At 42.1% G+C, this 25,601-nt stretch overlaps 1 protein-coding gene across 3 annotated transcripts in view; it reads right to left on the reverse strand.

The window, feature by feature from the left end:
• Nucleotides 1-133: 133 nt before the first annotated feature.
• The window catches only part of p2rx3b (purinergic receptor P2X, ligand-gated ion channel, 3b), a 38,424-nt gene continuing 12,956 nt past the window's right edge, over nt 134-25,601 (reverse strand). Inside the window, exons 6-12 of one of the 3 annotated variants that reach the window (XM_086294566.1) lie at nt 21,612-21,689; nt 19,627-19,768; nt 18,932-19,068; nt 13,350-13,443; nt 13,022-13,087; nt 10,559-10,636; nt 134-689 (exon numbers count right to left, since the gene is read on the reverse strand). In XM_086294566.1, coding sequence (XP_086150692.1) covers nt 576-689; nt 10,559-10,636; nt 13,022-13,087; nt 13,350-13,443; nt 18,932-19,068; nt 19,627-19,768; nt 21,612-21,689 — 709 coding nt within the window. In that variant the 3' untranslated portion in view covers nt 134-575. Of the gene's footprint in view, nt 690-10,558; nt 10,637-13,021; nt 13,088-13,349; nt 13,444-18,931; nt 19,069-19,611; nt 19,769-21,611; nt 21,690-25,601 lie in introns of all 3 variants that reach the window. The other 2 variants (XM_086294565.1, XM_086294567.1) reach the window with 2 other exon arrangements.

A 25,601-nucleotide genomic window follows, 5' to 3' on the forward strand; every position in this document is an offset into this window, starting at 1 on the left:
TCGCACATGACTATGAAAGGCGGAAGAGGAAGTAGTTCCTTTGAATGTAGGCAATTAGAATGTTATAGTTTCTTTCCACTGTGTTCTTGTTAATGATAAACTACAAATTTACCCTAAATTACTAAAATTTTGATATTTTAATGTGAGAATCGATTCAAGAACATAAATGATTGGTATCGGAGGAATCGATATTTCAGGATCGATCCGCACATCACTAGTAAATGAATGAGAGTGGAAATCACAATAGAAATACTAAACAAGAACCAGTTCATCACAGTTATCTTGTTTCTAACTTTATTGTTAAAACGGTAACTTCAGTCAGTTCTCATTTCTTTTCAAAAGCCAGACCACATCAGAAATCCTGAGCTCCTGTCGCATGCCAAATGATAGTCATGCAAAGATAGTCATGCTTTTGTTTTCATTTTATGTCTTTGTCCTTGTTTGTATCCAACTTGAATCAGTGCAAAGCAGCAATAATTCAGCATTCTACGTATTATCTCTAACAACATAAAGACATGGTTTCACCTTGGTACTGCTGGATAATAAAACATGAAATAAACACGTATGCTGTCCATTTAGCTGTAAGGTTCAATAGAAAATGCCCCTGAGTCATTGGACTTTGTCATGGTTTGTCTGAGAGACAGTTGGGAACGATACAGTCCATTGCCTTCGGATGGGTTGTCGGACACCTACAGAAAGAGAGAAAAAGAGTTTGTATCATTATAGATCCAGACCCCTGATCTTCAGTTCGAGTGAGACAAAACAAATTGTATTATGACTGCTGGAGGTTCTGGAGAACCCAGCCAGCTTCATGTTTCGTCTGCTGGAGGTTCGGGAGAACCCAGCCAGCTTCATGTCTCGTCTGCTGGAGGTTCGGGAGAACCCAGCCAGTTTCATGTTTCGTCTGCTGGAGGTTCAGGAGAACCCAGCCAGCTTCATGTTTCGTCAGCTGGGGGTTCAGGAGAACCGCACCAGCCTCATGCCACGTCAGCTGGAGGGCCCGAGGAGCCCGTCCAGCTTCACGCCTCGTCAGCTGGCGGGCTCGAGGAGCCCGTCTGGCCACCTTCTGTTTCACCACCTGTGGCTGCAGCGCCACCACCTGCGGCTCCCGTGCCGCCACCTGCTACCGCTTGCTGCTTCTGCGCCTCAGCCTGAGGACGACGCCTCGCCTGGTTCTGCCACACCTCAGTCTGAGAACTCATACAAACTCATTTCACCCACTATAGACTGTGTGTTGCTGCAACTTACACAGCCTCCTGCCACGTCAGCTGGAGGGCCCGAGGAGCCCGTCCAGCCACCACCTGTGGCTGCCTCACTGTCACCTGGTTCTGCCTCTGCTTCGCCTGGTCCGGCTCCGGCTTCTGCTTCGCCTGGTCCAGCTCCAGCCTGTGCTTCGCCTGGTCCGGCTCCAGCCTGTGCTTCGCCTGGTCCGGCTCCAGCCTGTGCTTCTGCTTCGCCTGGTCCAGCTCCAGCCTGTGCTTCGCCTGGTCCAGCTTCGGCTTCGGCTTCTGCTTCGCCTGGTCCAGCTTAAGCCTGTGCTTCGCCTGGTCCAGCCTCAGCTTCTGCTACGCCTGGTCCAGCTTCAGCCTGTGCTTCTGCTTCGCCTGATCCAGCTTCAGCCTGTGCTTCGCCTGGTCCAGCTTTGGCTTCGGCTTCTGCTTCGCCTGGTCCAGCTTCGGCTTCTGCTTCGCCTGGTCCAGCTTCAGCCTGTGCTTCGCCTGGTCCAGCCTCAGCTTCTGCTACGCCTGGTCCAGCTTCTGCCTCTGCTCCTGCTTCGCCTGGTCCAGCTTCTGCCTCTGCTCCTGCTTCGCCTGGTCCAGCTTCTCCCTCTGCTTCGCCTGGTCCAGCTTCTGCCTCTGCTTCGCCTGGTCCAGTTTCTGCCTCTGCTTCGCCATCGTCAGGTCCAGCATCAGCCTCTGTTCCTGCTTCGCCTCCGCCTGGTCCAGCTTCGGCCTGTGCTTCGCCTGGTCCAGCTTCGACCTTAGCTCCTGCTTCGCCCTCGCTGGGTCCGGCTTCGGCCTTGGCTTCTGCTTCGCCCTCGCCTGGTCCGGCTTCGGCTTCTGCTTCGCCTGGTCCAGCATCGGCCTCTGTTTCTGTGTTGGCCTCGCCTGGTCCCGCGGCTGTGCTGCCGCTGCCCAAGCCACGTTTTGCCCCTCGGAATCGCCGGCCGCTTTCCGGGCCGTCAGCTGGACTTCGTTGCCATCGGGGTCAGCCGCCTGAACTGATGAACTGTGACCTGCTGTGCTCTCGACCTCCGGGTCGGCCCCCTGAACCTTTGACCTCTGACCTGCTGTGCTCTCGACCTCCGGGTCGGCCCCCTGAGCTCATGGATTTTGGACTGCTGGACCGTTGGCCTCCTGGTCGGCCACCTGAACTTTTGAACTTTCTTTTGTTTTGCTGTCAACCTCCGGGGCGGCCACCTGAACTGCTTCGCCATTCACTCCTGTTCTGCCGGGTTCATGGTCGCCCTCCTGGAGCTGGGTCTCGGCCTCTTGTGCCCTTGTTGTGTTTGCTCTGTGTTTTCGCTTTGTGTTTTGTGGTTTTGTTTCCAGCCCTCCGTCCTGGTCCCCCTCCGCCCGCCCTGGGTGGGTTGTTGTGGTTGTGGTTTTGTTTTTGTGTTTGTTTTCTGGTTGTTTTCGGGCGTCTGGAATCCGCCCTTGAGGGGGGGGCTCTGTCACAGGCTGGGTCTCTGACCCAGCACTCTGAGTTCATGTTTGTATTTGTCTCATTTTGTTATGTGATTAGTTTTGTGTCATTTCCTATCTGTCTTTAGTTTGGGCAGTTATTGTTTATTGTTCCTCTGGTTTTCTATGTTTTGGGTTCTTGTATCATTCATCACGCATTAGGTTTGTTAAGTTTGTATTGTCATGTCTAGTTTTAGTGTTTCCTGTTTTATTCTGACAGTGTCATGTGTTCTTTGTTCATTGTATTTAGCTTTCCTCTCCTGGTCCTGTCATTAGGTTTATGTCAGTCAGCTGTTCCCCCATGTGTCTCCACTTCCCCTGATCACCTCATGTATGTATTTAAGCCCTTTGTTTTCTGCATGCCATTGTCGGGTCGTCTGTTTATCTCACCAGAGTTACAGTTATAGTCTTAGTCTTAGCCTGTTATTTTCCACCACAGTTATAGTTATAGTTTTTGGTCTTAGTACCTCTTAGTGTTTTGTTTCTTAGTGTTTTGACAGTTTGCTTTGGTTTCCTGGTTTTTCCTTGCCGTTATCATTAAAGGATCACTTTTCCGTTAAACCCTTACTACTCCTCGTCGTCATCTGCTTTTGGGTCCTGTTTCCACACACATCGGCGCACCCCGCCGTGACAAAAACACATTTCTAGCGTTAACTAAACTTCCAAAACAGCTACCTAGATCATTTAAATTACACAACTGAAAGCATATGTGTATTGTTTGTGTATTTATACACAAACACTCATATATATTCAAATGGTTTTTTAAAAAGTGTTCATTTACCTGTTACTACCACACACCAAATCTGGTCGTTGGTACTTGCTGGCTTGTGTAGCCACTAGGATCCTGGAGCATTTCTGCTGTGTTTTGGAATTTGTACATGATTTGTCTCTAGGGGCCACTGTAAATATACTTTTATTTATTCACTCCACATAAAATGTCATAAATAAATTATAAAATACAATAAAACAACTATTTACATTTCAACTTTTAACTATTTAAATTTTCAGCTTTTTCCTTTTAAACAAATTTAAAGCGTAACAAAACAAAACAAAAAGAAGATGCACATTCTCAGTCATATAGGCCTAGGGTGTTTCCTGCTTGGAATTGCATACATAGGCTTCAATGCATGAATAAACTTTCTGAATCCTTTATCATCTGCAACTGAAAATAGTTGTGGATGATTACTATACCTTTCTAATGTGACGTTGTTGTCCCTGGCTCTCTTTCTCTCTCTGTGCTACTGCGACAACCCGTTCTCACTCCCAAAGCGTAACATTTTACGCTAGGTGACAAATCATCACCATATTACGTTTTCGGCTACCCACCACGTTCCTAAATGACGACCTCGGAAAAAAGAGGAAATATGCGAACCGTCTGGACTGAATCTACACATGTTTGCTCTTTTTCTTCAAATAGCTTAGAAACACGCTATTTAACATCATTAAAGTCCTGGTTAAGGTCAGGAATAAGGTTATGGTCAGGGCTAGGGATAAGGTTAGGTTTAGGGCTGGGTTATTACCGCGGGAGCGTCATTGCACTGGATTCCAGCCATGACCCGTACCATAAGAACGCCGAAGGTCTCCTTTCGCGTTCCTCAGGAACGCCGCGGGACGTGACAAAACGTCGACATGTTACGCCTCGGGAGTGAGAACGCTTTGACTGCGAGTGTAACTACCGCCCCTCTCCCCTCTTCCCAGCGTAAAGCACAAGGCTCGCATGCGGAGTGAAGCCGAAAAAAGTGCGAGAGAGAGGATGGGAGAAAGAAAAAAAAAATCACGGCTCCCAATTAGGAGCCGGCTCGCATCGTTCACTTCAAAGAGCCGGCTCTAAGAGTTTGTTCGTTTGGGACCAACACATCACTAGTGTCGTGGTAAATAATAGACAAAAATACACCTTTATTTAGGTGAGGCAGCAAGTCCAGCTGGCTGAAGAAACCAGGTTTTAAAGGTAGTCCTAAACAGGGGCCGCACAGCAAAACGCTTAGACACAAAATATAAAAAGGAAAACTATGGGCTTAAATACACACACATGAGATAAGCAGGGAAAGAGAACACAGCTGCACACAGGACCGGGCTATCACAATAAGAAACTTGTCATGATCCTGGGTCCTTTTGACCCAGCGTTTTGTGTTTTCTCTTCGTGATTGTGGTTCTGTTAATTCTCTGGTTAGTGTTTACTCTGTTCTTCCCGTGTGTTCCTGTATCTAGTCCACGTTTCTTAGTTTGTGTCTTTTCTTGTGTAAGTTCCTGTTTTATTGTGAAGGTCTGTGTCTTATGTGAGTGTTTTCAGTTTGCCTCCCTAGTCTCGTCATGTTAATCACTCCCAGCTGTGTTCCCACCTGTATGTAATCTCCCTGTGTTCTCTGAGTGTATTTAAGTTGTGTCTTCTGTCATAGTAATTGCTGGTTCGTCTGTGTTATTTCCCTTCCACCCTTCTGTGTTGATTCTCTGGTCATTCTCCCTGCAAGTCACGTTCGTATTCCGGTTAGTGTTTTATTTAGTTTTCCCAGTTTAGAGTTTTCACCGTTCTGTTCCTCGCCACCCTGTCTGTTGTACCTTTTGGTTGCAAATAAACTCACCCTCCACTTCAGCAGCCTGCAGTTTGGATCCATTATTATTCACACGGCTTGCCCCGGCAAACTGTGACAAAACTAAACTGAAAATTTGTCTGAAAAGTCAAATGATGGCAAATGAAGTGAACTTTTCAAAGTGGTTTCCTTTTGAAGTTTTCACACCTCAGTAAATATCAGTAAAGATAGAGCTTGAATAACCAACAGAATAGTTTCTGGGTTTTTCCAAGCATAGCTGCACAGATGCACACTCACTCATTTTTGTTGCATTTACAGTAAGGTTGTGTGAGATTATAATATTATCTTACGCCATGTTATGCCCCTGATTAAGGATTGTGAAGCTATTATGTAGTTTTAGTTTGCATTCTCCTGAATTAGAAGAAGGTGATAACTATTACATGTGTTAAACTTATTTGTATTACATTAGACTGCTGATTTATTGTGAATGAATGATATTGTTTATGATGCATTATACAGGGAATGCAGAATTATTAGGCAAATGAGTATTTTGTCCACATCATCCTCTTCATGCATGTTGTCCTACTCCAAGCTGTATAGGCTCGAAAGCCTACTACCAATTAAGCATATTAGGTGATGTGCATCTCTGTAATGAGAAGGGGTGTGGTCTAATGACATCAACACCCTATATCAGGTGTGCATAATTATTAGGCAACGTCCTTTCCTTTGGCAAAATGGGTCAAAAGAAGGACTTGACAGGCTCAGAAAAGTCAAAAATAGTGAGATATCTTGCAGAGGGATGCAGCAGTCTCAAAATTGCAAAGCTTCTGAAGCATGATCATCGAACAATCAAGCGTTTCATTCAAAATAGCCAACAGAGTCGCAAGAAGCGTGTGGAAAAACCAAGGCGCAAAATAACTGCCCATGAACTGAGAAAAGTCAAGCGTGCAGCTGCCAAGATGCCACTTGCCACCAGTTTGGCCATATTTCAGAGCTGCAACATCACTGGAGTGCCCAAAAGCACAAGGTGTGCAATACTCAGAGACATGGCCAAGGTAAGAAAGGCTGAAAGACGACCACCACTGAACAAGACACACAAGCTGAAACGTCAAGACTGGGCCAAGAAATATGTCAAGACTGATTTTTCTAAGGTTTTATGGACTAATGAAATGAGAGTGAGTCTTGATGGGCCAGATGGATGGGCCCGTGGCTGGATTGGTAAAGGGCAGAGAGCTCCAGTCCCACTCAGACGCCAGCAAGGTGGAGGTGGAGTACTGGTTTGGGCTGGTATCATCAAAGATGAGCTTGTGGGGCCTTTTCGGGTTGAGGATGGAGTCAAGCTCAACTCCCAGTCCTACTGCCAGTTTCTGGAAGACACCTTCTTCAAGCAGTGGTACAGGAAGAAGTCTGCATCCTTCAAGAAAAACATGATTTTCATGCAGGACAATGCTCCATCACACGCGTCCAAGTACTCCACTATGGGCAGAAATCTGTGCCATCAGAAACTGAATTTGAATAAGTTCAATTTGAATTTGAATTGCTCAGATTGAATCTGAATTGTAACTTGAATAAATGCTTTTGAAAACTGAATTTGAATTAGTCTAATTTGAAATTGAATTTATGGTTTGAAAATGATCATCACTAAATTGAAATTGAATTTTATATTTTGAAAATGAATTGATTTGCTTTGAAACTGCATTTTATCCTTTAAAAATTCAGCTCTCGAATAATTTCAGTTTCACTTCTCACCATTCAGTTTCAGTTCTACAATTCAGTTTTTTGGAACTTACATCCGGTTCCGGTTCAAGCGCAGATTAATAGAACTACGTTTTACTAGCGGACCGAAAGTGTTACTGACGGGAATCTACAGCGTCTTGAGCTGAATTAAGACTTCAGAAGTCATTTGTCATGTCGAATGACCAGCGGATGAACTCTTAGGTTGGTAATAAATGTATTACATGTATAAGAACAAGCGTCATGTTAACAAATGATAGCCATACAGTAACTGTTATGCTTATTGTAGCTGTTAGCTAAAAACGGTAATTTAGCGTAGTTTGCCCTGAATTCAGCTTTGACAAACAAATATGATCGACTGTTTCTAGTAGAATTCCAAAGTTGTCATCTTGGACCCTCTCAGAGTGCCCCTCTGTATGCTTGCAGAGACCCCTACAGTAGGGAAACATGCAAAACGGTGTCCAAACCTTTGTGTTTTAGCTTTATTTATGTCTTACACAGCATCCCAACTCTTTAGCTAACTTCATAACTTTAGCTAAAGTGAATAGTTAGTCTAATTCATTAGTGCAGCATTACTGGATCACCTCTGTTTGAAGTGATATAATGTGATATACAACTATCACTGTGTTTAACTACCATAATAATTTTTAGGGTACTGAGTGCATGCTTAATTAGATTTTTTTTTTTTTTTTAAAACACACTGCTCCATTGCTATGTTTGACAGGCTGAAGTTGTCGGGTCACCTCCTAAATCGACCATCTTTTACAGGTGTTTTGTGCCAGAAATGGAGTGTCCACTGAAGACTGAAGATACTGAATCTCTACGCCTTGCCATTGATCCCTCTTGTGCCTTCATCTAGACAAGAGACAAACTTAACCACTCTCATATGCTCTGAACCTACATCACCTTCCCTGACAGTCGTAGCTTGGCTCATCTGAGGGTGAAATTATAATTCCCGTCAGTACTTTCGGTCCGCTAGTAAAACGTAGTTCTATTAATCTGCGCTTGAACCGGAACCGGATGTAAGTTCCAAAAAACTGAATTTTGGAACTGAAACTGAATGGTGAGAAGTGAAACTGAAATTATTCGAGAGCTGAATTTTTAAAGGATAAAATGCAGTTTCAAAGCAAATCCATTCATTTTCAAAATATAAAATTCAATTTCAATTTAGTGATGATCATTTTCAAACCATAAATTCAATTTCAAATTAGACTAATTCAAATTCAGTTTTCAAAAGCATTTATTCAAGTTACAATTCAGATTCAAGGTTCAAGGTTCAAGGTTCTTTATTATTTGTCACATGCATAGTTATACAAGTATAACACACAGTGAAATGTAGCCTGACACGCTCCTCGACATGTGCAAAAATTGGGGGGGGTAGAGGAGGAACATTATATATATATACACATATAGTATATACACTGGGTGAATGTGCAGTAGTAGCAGCAAGCAGGTGAATTCTGTACATTAATATGAATAGATATCTGACTATTTTACAGGATAGACAATATAAACATATTTAAAATTAAAGGAATTGAAATGTACATTGTGCCTTGGTTTAGAGTGTCTGGAAGAGTCCTGACTCAGTCAATTATAGATGATGTGAGAGGGCGGGTGTGTGTGTTTAGGGCACGGATGGCTTGGGGATAGAAGCTCCTCTTGAGTCTCTCTGTCCTTGCCCGGAAGATGCGGAACCTTCTACCAGATTGCAGAAGTTGGAACAGTTTGTTGCCAGGATGGGACGGGTCCTTCAGTATCTGCGCTGCTCTAGTCCGGCATCTCCTGGTGTAGGTGTCCTGAAGCGGGGGAGAGCAATCCTGCAGCAGCGTTCTGCTGTACGGATCACTCTCTGGAGAGCTTTTTGGTCCTTCACACAGCTGTTCCCAAACCACGATGTCATGTTCTGTGTGAGGATGCTCTCCACAGCGCCTGTATAGAAAATCTTTGGAGAGACCCTGAACTTCCTCAGTTGTCGTAGGTGATACAGGCGCTGCCTAGCCTTTTTGGTCTGGACCTGAATGTGGGCAGCCCATGTCAGGTCTGAGGAGATGTGGACACCAAGATACTTGAAGGACTGCACCCTCTCCACTGGAGCTCCATTGATGATAATGGGCTTGTAGTCTCTGTGCTGACCCCTTCTGAAGTCCACCACCAGCTCCTTGGTCTTGCTGACGTTCAGCTGGAGGTGGTTGTCCTGGCACCACGATGCCAGATTCTTCACTTCATCCATGTAGGCCGTCTCATCATTGTTGGAGATGGCACCCAACACCACTGTGTCGTCAGCAATCCAAATTCAAATTTAACTTATTCAAATTCAGTTTCTGATGGCACAGATTTCTGCCCATACTCCACAGCGTGGCTGGCAAGAAAGGGTATAAAAGAAGAAAAACTAATGACATGGCCTCCTTGTTCACCTGATCTGAACCCCATTGAGAACCTGTGGTCCATCATCAAATGTGAGATTTACAAGGAGGGAAAACAGTACACCTCTCTGAACAGTGTCTGGGAGGCTGTGGTTGCTGCTGCACGCAATGTTGATGGTGAACAGATCAAAACACTGACAGAATCCATGGATGGCAGGCTTTTGAGTGTCCTTGCAAAGAAAGGTGGCTATATTGGTCGCTGATTTGTTTTGTTTTTGAATGTCAGAAATGTATATTTGTGAATGTGGAGATGTTATATTGGTGTCACTGGTAAAAATAAATGATTGAAATGGGTATATATTTGTTTTTTGTTAAGTTGCCTAATAATTATGCACAGTAATAGTCACCTGCACACACAGATATCCCCCTAAAATAGCTAAAACTAAAAACAAACTAAAAACTACTTCCAAAAACATTCAGCTTTGATATTAATGAGTTTTTTGGGTTCATTGAGAACATGGTTGTTGTTCAATAATAACATTATTCCTCACAAATACAACTTGCCTAATAATTCTGCACTCCCTGTTATAGTTATAAGAAATACTGTTTTCAGAGAGTCAGGACTTTGCTTTTTCTGATAGTAGAGGAGACAGAGCACATTCCACGGGAGCTTCACTCCCACCGTTGTTAAAGGCAGACAAAATAGGGAGCCAAGGCCATAAGTCAGGCTCGCTAGGAGTTAGGAAAATGTGAATGTTTAGGCTTTTACGACTAGGTGGGGGTCAACAGTGGCTATAAGAGTTTGAGTAATGCTCCACCATTTGGAGATCGATGCTGTCTGTGTGCAGTGTTCATCTCCCCACGCACGTGTTCATTAAAATCATTGTTTGACCGAAGCTCTTCTGGACCATTATTGTTTTTGTGTTCACCCTCAATATCTGAACCCGCAACAGTTGTTCTTTAAGCAGGCCTGAAATCTGATTAGTTCAGAAAAGAGAGTCAAGAGTTAAATATGATCTAAGACCCCAAGAATTTGAATGAATTGCCAAAAGTGAAAGGGGTTCAAGCTGGGTGTCCTTTTTAAAACCATTTTTTAAAACGCACTTTTTCCAAATTGCGTTCTGCTGAACTTTGAGCCTTTTTGTGTTTTAATGTAATAATGTTTTAACCTTACATGTCAGCAACATGGTCACCAATAAAAATCAGATAACGTGCACATTAAAACGTGATTAAGAGCTGGGTATTTTACCTCTTCAAATTTCTTGGCCTTGTATTGCTCCGCACCTTTCAGGAAGTTGAGCAGTATGATGTCACACAGCACTGTGCCCTACGTAATAATAATAATGATAATAATTATAATTATAATAATAATAATTACAAGCGAGCCCCTTCAACCTCCAAAATGTCACTTGTCACCACCCCTTGGTCCACAGCTTCATTTCCATTTAGTTTCAGTTCATTTTTTCTGGTATTTAAGGCCAATAAAAATCAAAAGTCTAACCTGATTGAATTTTTGATGATCACCAGTTTAAGATCATTTTCTAGGACATGTGCAGACATCTTCAAGCACAGCTGCTATTTTCAGATTGTTCTCTAGCTGTCTGTTTCTGAACACTGAGCACTGATTTCCCCACTAACCTTGAACTTCTACTGAGAAATAAAATCAACCTCTTTTCCAACCTAACCAAAATTTTGTGTGAAGCATCATGGATGCTTTACCTTTTTGTCAATATTCATCAATTTGGGACTTTTTTTAATCACACCTCAAATGTAACCCATTATGTATTTATTTAATAATCCTGGCTTCCAAATATAAGTGGCCTAAATAAATATATTAACTTCCTAGGACCTGGCGTCCACATATGTGGACATCACATTTTGGGATATCTAGACCAAAATACAAAATGTTGCTCTACAAGGGCCTGATTTCCAATTACGAGGACATTATACTGCCTCTGTTCTATCAAAATTTAAAGCAAATATCCTCATATGTGGATCTCATTTCTCTCAGAAAGAAAAATCAGGTAAAAAAAATCTGGTAATTCTTTGTTTTTACATTAATCAGGTCCCAAACAGCCTAAATAGCAAAGAGAGTTTAAAAATGCATGCCATGAAAGAGTTCGGGTCTAAACATAGAAAATCTATTGTAAGTTTAGAAAACAACAGCAAATAAACTAATGATATGAATGTCCCTTAATTTGGAAAAATGAAGCGGTGTTGCACATGTTGGTTGTTTCATCCTGAAAACAAGCAGTTGCAGATGTTTGATATATTTTTGACTGACAACGATGACACTAATGGATCTTCTCTAATTTCAGATGCAGAAAATGCTCATGAACTCACTTTCATGAGCATTTTCAAAACATTCTTTAAATCTAAATTAGAAAGTAAGAAGAAACAATAATGGTCATTGAAGGGAATTACAGTAATAAAGAAAATTGGAAAGATTGTGGTCCAGGAACTTCTGATAGGTTTTAATATGTAATAAAAGGCTTTTATTTTCATGGGATAGGGACACCACACACACAGTGGTGCGAATACATGTTTGCCCCCTTCATGATTTCCTATTTTTTTGTATGTTTGTCACACTTAAATGTTTCGGATCACCACACCAATTTAAGGGGGGGCTGTAACTCAGGTGGTAGAGCAGGTCACCTACTACTTGTAAGGCTGGTGGTTTGTTCCCCTGGCTGGTCCAGTCTGCATGCCAAATGTCCTTGGGAAAGATACTAACCCCAAGCTCCTCTCTGATGCATCCATTGGAAAATGAATGTGTGTGAATGTTAAATAGAAAAAGCAGTTATAGTGGAAAAGTGCTCTGTAAGAACCAGTCCAGGTACCAAGATAACACAAGTACACAAAATGAAGGTATTTATTATTACGGGGAAATAAAACCCAAACCTACATGGCTCTGAGTGAAAAATTGATTGCTGACCAAAGATACCCCAAAGGTGCTACAACGACTGATCCAGCAGGTCACAAAAGAGCCCAGAACAACATCCAAAGAACTGCAGGCCTGACTTGCCTCAGTTAAGGTCAGTGTTCATGACTCCGCCATGCAGGCCATTGTTGCCCAGATGGCAGAGTTCAAAGACGAAACCCACTGCTGAGCAAAAGAACCATAAAGGCTTGTTTACCAGAAAACATCTTGATGGTCCCCCAGGCTTTTGGAAAAACACTCTGTGGACTGACGAGACAAATGTTGAAGGTGTGTGTCCCATTACATCTGGAGTAACAGTAACAGCATTTCAGAAAACATCATACCACAGTAACATATGTTGGTGTCAGCGTGATGGTCTGGGGCTGTTTTGCTGCATCAGCACCTGGAAGACTTGCTGTGGTAAATGGAAGCACGACTTCTGCTGTTTACCAAAACATGATGGAGAATGTCCGCACATCTGTTCAAATTCCCAACCAGTTGTTAGGCTTAGGGGACAATGAACTTTTCACACAGGGCCAAGTAGCTCTGGATTTTTTCCACTTAATAATAAAGACCCCTTCCTGATTTTTGGCTTACATTTGAGGTGTAAGCTGCTTCAAAGCCACCTTCAGTTCTTAGACCAAAATTTTTTATGTCAGGCTTTCCATTTTCCTTTTTAAAGGGTAGAAAAAGATAAGAGGAAAACTTTTGCTTTTTAGAATTGACTAATCTTAACAAAACTCCTGAATTAAACATTTATAACGATTTGATTAAATCTAAACGTTAACTCACCACTCCCACTGATGTAAAGGCTGCAACCATGTTAATGAGTGTAGGGATCATGTTGAACTTTCCTGCCTGCAAAACAAGAGTATGAGTCAGGTTCAGTTTCCTGGAGAAGATCGGTACAAAAAAGTCCTGGTGTTTTGTGTTTTCTTCTTTTATTCACAAACAACAACAGAAACATGACAATCAAGACTATAGATGTATCATTTAAAAATATATTTTAAAAAATTACACACATATTTATATTCCTGTATCATTAATGTGTTTGTGAAATAAAGGTAACTGGATGTAAACTTCTTTATTCAGTGAACTGACAGTGAAACTACACACTCACATTTCCATTGACCAAGACGTCAAACCTGATAGCATAGGCTTTGACCAGAGTGCGGTAGTCAGTCCCATTTTCCATCTTAAAATACTTTGCAAATCTAAATAGAAAGAAACATCACATCATTCTTATAGTGACATCTATTCTGTTCAATTTACTAGAAGGTTCATGAATGATCAATAAAACAAGACAAAAAAAACACATTTCTTGTAGACATGTAGATATGATTAGACAAAGATCAAACACTGTTTTTATATGCCACAATTAAAGCTAGTTTTTACTTAATGCTATTTGGCCACATATAATAATGGATTGCATTTATATAGTGCTTTTCAACCGCTTTACAATTCCACTATTCATTCAATCTGAATAATAAATAAAGTTGCGTATAGGGAGTCCACCAACCAGTTTTTGTAGGATCATCTATGTTAAAATTCATGGACATTATGTATTGTAAAACTTTAGAAATGATATATCGAGTGATGAAAAAGAATGTTCCACTTTGTATTCTAAGTATGTTTAAACTAAGAGATGGAAAATATGATTTGAGGGGGTCTTATAAGTTTGAAATACCTAAAGTGGAAACCAGTGTTAGGTATAGATGTGCCAGTTTTGGGAGTGAAATTATGGAATGGACTTAATGATGAACTGAAGATGTGTTTTTCTTTGTCATTTTTCAGGAAGAATTTAAAAATTGGTATCATTCAAGCTTATGGAAATTTGGTTTGATGAATAACTTTGTGTTGATTTCATTTCTTGATTTATCATTGATTTATTTTCAAACTGTTATATAACTTATTTGTCAATGCTATTTATTTTCTTGGCTAAGGATTTGATTATTCCTATGGGGTAAAGGATAGGATAATTATAAGCCACAGGCTGTATGATTGAGTACTTTTATGTAAAATGATAATCTGTGTTGTTGACCGAAATAAATTTCACTTCACTCTCACACACTGGTGGAGGCAGCTACAGGTGTAGCCACAGCTGCCCTGGTGCGCACTGACAGAGGCGAGGCTGCCGTATCGCACCATCGGCCCCTCTGGCCAACACCAGTAGGCGGTAGGTGAAGTGTCTTGCCCAAGGACACAACGACCGAGTCTGTCCGAGCCAGGGCTCGAACCGGCAACCTTCCGATTACAAGACGAACTGCCAACACTTGAGCCACGATCGTACCTTATCGTAACTTAAATATACTGCTCCAAAATACAATTAAAAGAACAGTTTTTATCAGAGTACAGTCAGTTAAACTTCTGAGGTAATTACCTGGTCAGTTGAGTACCAAAGGAGTTTATCAGTTTCAGCAGCTTTGGTGTTAATGAAATAATCAGCAGGCATAGTTTTACAGGTGGAGGCCACTGACATTTGTCCCTCCTCATCTTTTCTGACTGTTTTATCAGTATTTCTGCATTTGAATAGGGTGAGCATTGCTACTGGTAGCATGAGGAGATACTTGGACCCTACAGAGGTTGCACGGGTAGTACAACTCCTCTAGGATGGCACATCAATATGTGTCATTGCCAGAAGGTTTGCTGTGTCTCCCAGCACAGTCTCAAGAGCATGGAGGAGAGTCCAGGAGACAGGGAGTTACTCTAGGAGAGTTGGACGGGGCTGTAGAAGCCTTTAACCGATCGGGGGGACTGATATCTCCTCATTTGTGCAAGGACAAAGAAAATGAGCATGTCCAAAGCTCTACAGGATGCCCTCCAGCAGGCCACCAGTGTCAATGTCTCAGACCAAACAATTAGAAATGGATTTCATGATCGTGGCCTGAGGGCCCGACGTCCTCTACTGGGCCCTCTGCTCACTGCCTACCACAGTGCTGCTCATGCTGCACATTATGCTTTACAAATTAAAATGCACAAAAATGATGCAATAAAAGAGAAGGAATAAAACCATTAGACACAAAAACCAACTACAACAACAATGACTAAGGCTGTTAAAACAAAGAGAGGTTTGGGTCAGTGTGTGCTAACCCAAACATGTGTAGATCTAATATGTAGAGGCAGACTCTTCCAGAGTCTGGGACCTGCCACGGAGAAGGCTCTGTTGCCACCAGATTTAAGACTGTGAAATGGATAGCATTCGTTTTGACCTGGACCTCGTGGTTCTTTCTGGAGCTCAGACAGGTAAGAGCAGGCTCGACTGTTCAGTGATTTAAAAACAAAAAGTTAAATTTGGATCCTATGAGGAACAGGAAGCCAGTGTAGAGAGGCCAACACTGGGGTCACAGGCTCCTTCCTTTTAATGCCAGTTAGCAGACGAGCAGCGGCATTTCGGACCAACTGGAGATGATAAAGAGAGGCCTGTGCAGAGAATGGCAGTAATCTTCACATAATGAAGAGATGAATAACACACTGAAAGACATTAGCTGGAAGGTCTGGCTTTACCTTGGCTACCTGTCTCAGATGGAAAAAGCTAGATCGGACTACTGCGCTCACCTGCCTACACAGTTTGAAGGAAGCATCACAGCACACCGAGGTTTTTAACATTTGTCTTACAGTGAAAGGATAAAAGGCTCAACATCAAGAGGGCAGCAGGGCTGCTACAACCCAGAGTTAAGAAAATGTCATTAAAACATTCAAAAGTGCTGTCTCAGTGCTGTGTAGTGATTTAGAACCAAACGGAAACTTTTCAGAGATCTCATTAAGATCAAGGTGAGCCTCCAACTGTAAGCAGATCACTGTCTCTAGAACTTTTGAAAGAAAGGGGAGCTTCAAGATTGGCCTGTAATTAACCAGAACAGTTGGGTCCACAGTGTGATTTTTAAGAAGAGGCTGTTTAAAAAATGATGGGACACAAAGTGTCAATTAATTTCTGGATATAAAGCCCAATTATGTTTAAGGAGGTTTGGGGGGAGACGATCTGATGGGCAGTGTGATTATCTTAGGCGATGAACTACCACGGATCCTTAACTCAGGGAAACAGGCTCAAACTGCTCCAAGACAGCTGAGCACACAGGAGGAACACTGACGATTTTTTTGGCATCTTTTACTGACCAAGTTTCAGCTATTAGGTCTTGTGTCTCGTCACCTACTGCCTCACACATACTAAGCTCCAACATTATTACTTGTACTGATGATATGATTAGGCTTGTGGCTATTTGGTAAACAGAGAGACAGTCCCTAAGTATCTTTATAGAAACATACATCCTATCCTTCTTCCATCTACCTTCAGCACATCTACAATCATGTCTAAGGGTGCACCTATGTTCACTGAACCATGGCTCTGACAATGGCTTAGCGCAGACAGTCTGAGTGGAGTCCAAGATATCAGTGCAGGCTGAAGGACAGATATTAGAACAGTCCTCAAAGTTCTCACAGCTTCCGTTAATTATTCCAGAATCAAGACATGCAACAGAAAACTGAGGCACTCTTAAAGTATCGGGTGTCCAGCTTATCCAGAGAGAAGTGCAGCATTATAGTGAACGTGCACACATCCATCCATTTTTTATAGCATCATGGAACACAAACAGATTCATCAGGCTGTTGCAGTCCGGTTAGGCTTGATCTGCCCTAAATATCAGCAGGATTTCAGTTTTCACATTTCCTGCTGGATGTTAGTGAGCTGTTGTCGTGGTGCTTTGTTTTCAGTTTTTGCTTCCCTTGGCTCATCTGCTGCAGTCTAGTTCACCTGTGATGTGTTCTCCACACTTGTCTTGGCCTTTGTCAGTTTGTCTGTTCACTGTTCCCAGGATTGTCCAAGATTTAAATTCCCTTTGTGAACTTTATGTTTGTACTTGGTATCTTCATCATCAGCCAATAAACAGCTTGCTTTTTGCTGAACGCACCCCGCCTCCATGCATCTGCATTTGGGTCCTCCGCACAAACACCTTGTCTGCACGCTGACTTTCCTAATCAAACCTACCATCTTGTAAATGACCGTACATTTGTTGGTTGTAATTTCTGTTGTCTAAAAACTTTAAACTGTCTAATGAATTGTGTCTTTTTCCAATTGTCAGCATTTATATTGACAGTACCTGTTCTAAAGACACTGGAATACTGATGCATTCATCAGAGGATAAATGAGCATGTGTGAGTGTTAGACGTGCTGCTTAGGCACAGCACTGAATGAATTTGTGTCGGGTGGTTAACTGGAGTAGGAAATACCTATATTAGCACCAGTCTATTTACCAGTTTCCTAACAGTGGTTATAACTTTAACAGTTACGCTGATGACACTCAGCTGTACATCTCCGTGTCTCCTGATGACACCAGACCAATGGATGCTCTTTTTAACTGTATCTTGGATATAAGATCTTGGACGGCAGAAAACTTTTTACAGCTTAACCAGGACAAAACTGAAGTTTTAATCGTCGGTCCTGAGGCTCAGAGAGAGAAACTCTTGTCTAAATTAGAGGCATTTTCACTATGTCCTTCGCTACAAGTGAAAAACCTGGGTGTTATTTTTGACTCTGAGCTTGGTTTTATCCCACATATTAAACATGTAACCAAAATTGGATTTTATCATCTAAAAAATATAGCCAGAGTCCGCCCTATTCTCTCTCGGGCCAACACAGAGATGCTGATGCATGCTTTTATTACCAGTCGCATTGATTACTGTAATGCCCTGCTCTCTGGTCTTCCTAAGAAGAATATTTCAACTTTACAACTTTTGCAAAACTCTGCAGCTCGTGTGCTGACGAAGACCAGAGGGCGGGCCCACATTACACCGGTTTTAGAATCGCTGCACTGGCTCCCCGTGTGTTTCAGGATCGATTTTAAAGTTCTTTTATTGGTTTTTAAATGTCTTAATGGTCTTGGGCCTTCTTATCTCTCAGATCTGCTTTTACCATACGAACCTTTTACTTAGCGTTTATTTATTTTATGCTTATTTATTCTATCCTGTTATTCTATTATTAATTTAGACTTTACCTAATATTTATTGATTTTATTCTTATTCATTTTTTAATCTTCTTACTCTATTTATATTTATATTTATATTGTATCCCGTTCTTATTTATTTTATCTTTTTACCCTGTATATATCCTATTGTGTCATATCTCCAGTGTTTCCTCGGAGGGGGCTCTCTGCACCGGGGCTGTGATCGACCGTGGCTGCTGGGGCTCTGGGGTCCTCTCAGCCTGGCTGGGGGGCTCCTTGGCCTCCCTCCTGCTGTGTGCCCAGCCTGGAGGTCTGCGACCGGCTCCCGGTGCAGACGGCTCCCTGTGATAGTGTTTCCTCACCTGGCTCATATGTGCCCAGCCCAATTTCACTCTCTAAGTGTGTGTGTGTGTGTGTGTGTGTGTGTGTGTGTGTGTGTGTGGGTGGGTGGGGTGGGGGGGGAGATATGTGTGTATTCACATCATTTATGTTAATGAGAGTGCGGGGAGTGAGTTGGAGGGTGGGGTGGGCTGCTTTTAACTATGTAAAGCACTTTGTGCTACATTTTTTGTATGAAAAGTGCTTTATAAATAAAGATTGATTGATTGATTGATTGATTGATTGATTGATTGATTGATTGATTATAATTGCAGCTGAGAAAATCAGAGATTTTGATTTTTCTGATATTTATAGTAGTCTCATATTTCCTCTGTAAATGTGGAGTTTCATGGTCAGTCAGAGTCTGCATATTTCTTGGCATTAATACCTGAAATTGTAGCCAGGTGAGACAGTGTTGTTCTGTGACATAGCATCCAGTCGGGTGAATGAGTACGAGGGGTTACAGTGGTCATCCGACTTGTCCAGATCGCACATCCAGCCGATCTTTATTCCAATCACTCCTCCCTGACAGAAGTACATACAGGCTTTATTGTGTAAGTGACACAATCACTTCAGGTCCAGTCTTGCTACTTTGACACATGTAAACGACTTCCTTTTCAGTCACTGGGTTAGTTCAGCTGACTCCCTGCAGCACCTGTGGGCAACGACCTGGTAGCAGCTCCTCCAAGAACTACTTTTAAGGTCTGCTTTCTGTTTGCATTTGCACTATGAAACTATGAAGCCTCTTAAAGACTATTCACTACCAAACAGGTTGGAGGCTGACTTGTGGTTCCTAGAGTTTCTAAAAGTTAAATGGGAGGCAGACCTGTTAGCTATGAGGCTCTTCTCCTGTGGAACAAGCTTTCAGTTTGTGTTCAGGAGAGAGTCCCTCATCTGCTTCTAAAATTAGGCTTTATTAAGTTTTTTCTTTATAAAGCTTATAGTTAGGGCTGCATAAAACTGAAGTAAAGCAATAGCTAACCAGCACTCGTAAGTCAGTTTCCATCCTGGTAAAATCCCACCAAAACCAGTGGACACCCCCCCCCCCACACACACACACACACACACAGGCTTGGTCTGTACATGTTCTGCCAGATTAGTGAAGTTCTGCTGGGCGTAGCGGACGACATCTCCCACTCTGAAGATCGGGCAGTAGGTGTTGTTGACCATGTCAAAGTTACACTCACTGATATATTTTTTCGTGATGTTAGGAAGGAAGTTCCCTCTGCCAACAAACACATCAATATGTCAGCCTTAAATATGACAATCATTCTAACAGTAAGATTTAATCATTTCTGGGCTCGACACTAACTTTTGTGGCACCTGCCCTTTGGACAAGTACATTTACTCTCAGTTGGCCTGGTACAAAGTCCTTTGTCTTAAATGAAAATGTCTAAAATATTACTGCATGTTGTGGTTTGCAAATGACTTCAGTAATGTCACCAAATGATCACCAAAAAGTACATGCTACAGCTGTGCATAATGGCCACATGCCAAAGCGTCTCTGAACTATAATTGTGCCATTTTCAGATTGACTTTTACAAAAGTATAATTGTGGCTTAACTCTGAACAGATACAGTGACATGAAAAAGTATTTGCCCCCTTTCTTATTTTCAAGTTGCTTCATATTTGTCACACTTGCATGTTTCGGATCATCAAAAAATGTAATATTAGACAAACATAACTTGACTGAATACAAAATGTGTTGTTTAAGTCATGATTTTATTAATCGGAGGATAAATGTTGTTCGATTATGTACTACTGTGGTTAACCGCTTCTTTTGGAAAGCAGAGTTCACTTTGTTCGACTCAAATCTGATTAAAGCCAGAACTGTTGATTCAAGAAATTACCTGATTACCTGTCTAACAAAGTGAAGTAGCCTAAGAGTTCTCAAACAGCAGCATGCCAGTACCTAAAGAAACAGCTCAGAATCAAAGTCATTGATATCTGTCAGTGTGGAAAGGGTTACAAAGCAATTTTCAAGGGGTGGTGCAAAGATTGTATTTCTTCTGGAAGGTTTGCATCCCATTAAAGGTTTGGTATGATGTGCATTTTGTAAAATACACATCAAACATAGTGGTGATGGTGGTGTGATGGTCTGGTCACTACCAAAAAGTCCTGAAGCAGACTATTCAGCCAACAAGCTGTGCACTCGGTGCAAGCAGGACATCCAAAACACACCAGGAAGTCATTCTCTGAACACCAAGTCAAATTCCCGACTTCTGCCAGATTGAGATGCTTTAGTGTGACCAGTTATCACAAACTCTTCATTCCAAGCCTTGCTGCCAACGTAGCAAAACCAGTTATTAGGTTTAGTGGGCGATTTTCTCCACACAGGCCAGTTTTGAACGGTTTTGTTACATTTATAAAAGAAACAATCATTAAAAACCTCATTTTGTATTCACACAAGTTATCTTTGGCTAATATAAAATGTGTCTGATGATCTGAGACGTGACAAGTATGCACAAAGATGGAGACTCCTCCTGTAGCACACACTTCTCTGTGATAACGACATAACAGCTTTCAACTGAATTAGCCAGTGTGTCTCATCCTGTCAGAGCAGGCTGCCGTTGCTCAGTCTGGTGCTTGGCTAACATTACACTTTACATTGAAGCATGAGTGAAACAGTGAATTACACAGATGCTAATGCTAGCTAATTAATGTCACCTGTTGGGGTTTCATCCCTGCAAAAACAGCAGAACCCTTTCCTGCTCAGTGAAACTGATCTCTCCATCTATTCACAGTCCTTAATTTTCCCTTTAAATTGGCGGTACTGTGCAGTTATATCAACACTGATTCATATTCATTTTGCATCCTTGGCTTGAATGCAGAGCTGACAGTGTTTTGCATTGAATGCTTTGCAAATGTCAACTCCAGTGTTAGTGCCAGTGCATTCAGAGTGACAGTTATCGGGGATAAAGCGTTCTCTTCACAACTCAGTAGTCTGAATATAACATTTCTTCATTAAAGTGAGCAATAATGTGAAAACAGAATAATTTGTCCTTGTTAAACAAACAAACAGATGTTCCAGACGAGCCTTAATGTCAACATATAAGGGTGTGTGATACTTGGTGTAGTTGAAGGTCGGGAAGCGGATGCTGTTTTTGATGAAGATGGTGAAATTTTCTGTTTCCATCATTGGTGTGCTGCATAGGGGAGAACAGACAAACATGAAAACGTCACACAGAGTCACAGGAAAGACAGAATTTACTTAACATATATTTAATTAAAAAATGCACCGACTGACTGCCGGGGACGATGTTCTCGGCTGGTGACCGGCTCGCTTGTATCATGCTTGTCCAATTATTAGCTCATCCATTTCATGCATGCACAGCACCCACACAGCAGCCCATGCAAATAGCCGTGCACGCACTGATATGTCCTTAGTGTGGAAGCTCTTCACTGTGAGTGAAGATGCACAGACCAAAGTAAAATGCAGGGGAACCACTGTGATAATGTTCATAAGAACAAACCTAATCAGATATTATACTCATGCAGCTGAACATGGTTATTTTAATTGCTAAAAAATGCAAAGTGGCTAAAACTAAAGCTGGAGCTTGAAGCCAGCCACAGGCTAGCACAAATAATCAATAAGATAAAGCAGGTGTGGGGAACTCCAAGCCTCAGGTGTGCCGTCCCAGGGGGACATCTAAAACCTGCAGGACAGTGGATTGCCCCGCCCCTGAGATAAAGGATCCAGTTATGAGGAAAATGAAAGACACGAATGAAAAAGAGAAACAGGTATCTTTTAAGGCATCTTGTAGGTATGTGATACAAATGTTGCTACATAAATCTGCTGCAACTGCTTTTGTTGGGTGAGGTAAAATAAGACGGATGAAAGCAGAAAAATCTATAACCTGCTGCAGTTTGGCAAAGTTGTAATTCTAATCATTACTTTAGCTATGAAAATAATACCTTACACTAAAGATAAGCATATTTCCTTCTAGTTATTAGAAAGAAAACCAGTATAAACACAAACTGGTTGGTCACACTAACAAAAACGTTGGAAAACAGAATCGGCCAACAAAACTCTGCATTTCTATAAAAATAAAGCTAGAAAAATATAATACACAAAACTGCAGTTTAATAGTGTTACAGACACTACAGTAGGGGTGCTGAAATATTTTTTTTAAAAGTCTATTTTCCCCCCTCGTTTACACTGGTGGACCAAAGTTAGTGATTTATAAAACTTGTCTCTGATTCTGTTCATCTGGATGTTTGAGAAACGTTTCATCTTCAGTCTCAGCTGACTGCAGGTTTCCAACCTTATAAACGGGACATTTGCATGATGACTGAAACTAGCAGCACTGAAGGAACAATGGGCTGGGAGGTCAGTTTCAACACTGACCAGTGAGCATTGGTCTCACTGGTCATGGATCATAGTGTTGCAGAATTGTTCTTGCTATCAGGATAACTGTGACCTCTCACGGTTGATCTGATATCCTCGTGTTGGTGTTGTTCCCAGATCATCATACTAAATGTTGTTCCAGGATCAACATTGCAAGTGACCAATCAGAATGTTGTGACGTCATACCTTTGCGACTTCGGGAAAAACCGGCGTAAAACAAAAAACTGTACTTAAGCTGCGTGAAACCGCCTCTGTCCGCCGATCAACGGACCCTGACCCTAACCCTAACCGTAACCCTTTAATAAACAGTAAGCAGAATTAATATTGTCCTTGCAACATTGGAATTTCATAAATTCACGAATGGCTTGGCGCGCAAAGGAATAACGTCACAACAATGTGATTGGTCACTTGCAATGTTGAACCTGGAACAACATTTTCATGATGGTCTGGGAACAACACCAACACGAGGATATCAGATCATCCGACCTCTCACACTGTCAGTGTTTTTATAAGCATAGCAGTCAGAGCGGGTGTACGCCTACCAGCTCACTGTGTCTTTGGTGTTTCGCTAGCTTAGCTTAGCTCGTAGCCGACTCGTTAGCACCATGGCTACTTCACCTGTCCCTCCTGCACTTTCCTGCTCATTGTGTCAGATGTTTAGTTACTCCTCGGCCTCCTTTAGCAGTAATGATATCTGTAACAAATGTAGCATATTTGCAGCTCTGGAGGCCAGGATTACTGAATTGGAGACTCTGATTCGAACCCTTCATTCACCCGTAGCTAGCCAGGCCCCTGTAGCTGGTGCAGCCGAAGATAGCGTAGGCCCCGCTAGCTGTTTCCCGGCAGACCCCAAGCAGCTGGGGAAAGAGGGCGGCTGGATGACGGTGAGGAGGAAGCATAGTCCTAAACAGAAGCCCCAGGTACACCACCAACCCGTTCATGTGTCTAACCATTTTTCCCCACTCGGCGACACACCCGCCGGGGGTCAAACTCTGGTAATTGGTGATTCTGTTCTCAGACATGTGAAGCTAGAGACACCGGCAACCATAGTCAATTGTCTTCCAGGGGCCAGAGCAGGCGACATTGAAGGAAATTTAAAACTGCTGGCTAAGGGTAAACATAAATTCAGTAAAATCATAATTCACGTCGGCAGTAACGACACCCAGTTACGCCAATCGGAGGTCACTAAAATCAATATTGAATCGGTGTGTAACTTTGCTAAAACAATGTGGGACTCTGTAGTTTTCTCTGGTCCCCTCCCCAATCAGACCAGGAGTGACATGTTTAGCCGCATGTTCTCCTTAAATTGCTGGCTGTCTGAGTGGTGTCCCAGAAACGATGTGGGCTTCATAGATAATTGGCAAACCTTCTGGAGGAAACCTGGTCTTGTTAGGAGAGACGGCATCCATCCCACTTTGGATGGAGCAGCTCTCATTTCTAGAAATATGGACAAATTTATTAAACCCCCCAAAATATGACTATCCAGAGTTGGGACCAGGAAGCAGAGTTGCAGTCTTACACGCCTCTCTGCAGCTTCTCTCCTCCTGCTACCCCCCCAAAAACCCATCTCCATAGAGACTGTGTCAGCTTCCAAAAAGACAAAAAACAAACTAAAAACCAGCAACAAACAACTTAAACATAAACAATCACAAAGAAAGAACAATACAGTATCCACATCTGAACCAAAGAGTAAAACAGTGAAATGTGGATTATTAAATATTAGGTCTCTCTCCTCCAAGTCTCTGTTAGTACATGACTTAATAATTGATCAACAAATCGATTTACTCTGCCTTACAGAAACCTGGTTGCAGCAGGATGATTATGTTAGTTTAAATGAATCAACACCCCCAAGTCATTCTAACTATCAGAAATCTCGAAGCACAGACCAAGGGGGAGGTGTGGCAGCAATTTTTCACACCAGCCTATTAATTAATGAAAGACCAAGACAGACTTTTAATTCATTTGAAAGCCTGATGCTTAGCCTCGTCCACCCCAGCTGTAAAACTCAGAAACCAGTCTTACTTGTTATCATCTATCGTCCACCTGGGCCTTACACAGAGTTTCTGTCTGATTTCTCAGACTTTATATCTAATTTAGTTCTGAGCTCAGATAAAATAATTATTGTGGGTGATTTTAACATCCATGTAGATGCTAAAATGACAGCCTCAACATGGCATTTAATCTGTTATTAGACTCAATTGGCTTCTGTCAAAATGTAAAAGAACCCACCCACCACTTTAATCACACTCTAGATCTTGTTTTAACATATGGCATAGAAACTGAACATTTAACAGTGTTTCCTGAAAACCCTCTCCTGTCTGATCATTTCCTGATAACATTTACATTTACAATAATTGATTACACAGTGGTGGAAAGTAGACTTTATCACAGTAGATGTCTTTCTGAAAGCGCTGTAACTAAGTTTAAGAATATAATCCACCCACTGTTATCATCTTCAATGCCCTGTACCAACACAGAGCAGAGCAGCTATCTGAACGCTACCCCAACAGAGGTCGATTATCTTGTTAATAATTTCACCTCCTCACTACGTACAACTCTGGATACTGTAGCTCCGGTGAAAATTAAGGTCTCTAATCAGAAGTACCTGACTCTGTGGAATAATTCTCAAACACGTAGCCTAAAGCAGACGACTCGTAATCTGGAGAGGAAATGGCATGTCACAAATTTAGAGGATCATCATTTAGCCTGG

The sequence above is a fragment of the Aulonocara sp. 'chitande type north' Nkhata Bay genome, linkage group LG6 (assembly GCF_057382095.1).
Source record: "Aulonocara sp. 'chitande type north' Nkhata Bay isolate Kocher_YH1m ecotype deep benthic linkage group LG6, A_spYH_male_GT1.1, whole genome shotgun sequence".
NCBI lineage: Eukaryota > Metazoa > Chordata > Actinopteri > Cichliformes > Cichlidae > Aulonocara > Aulonocara sp. 'chitande type north' Nkhata Bay.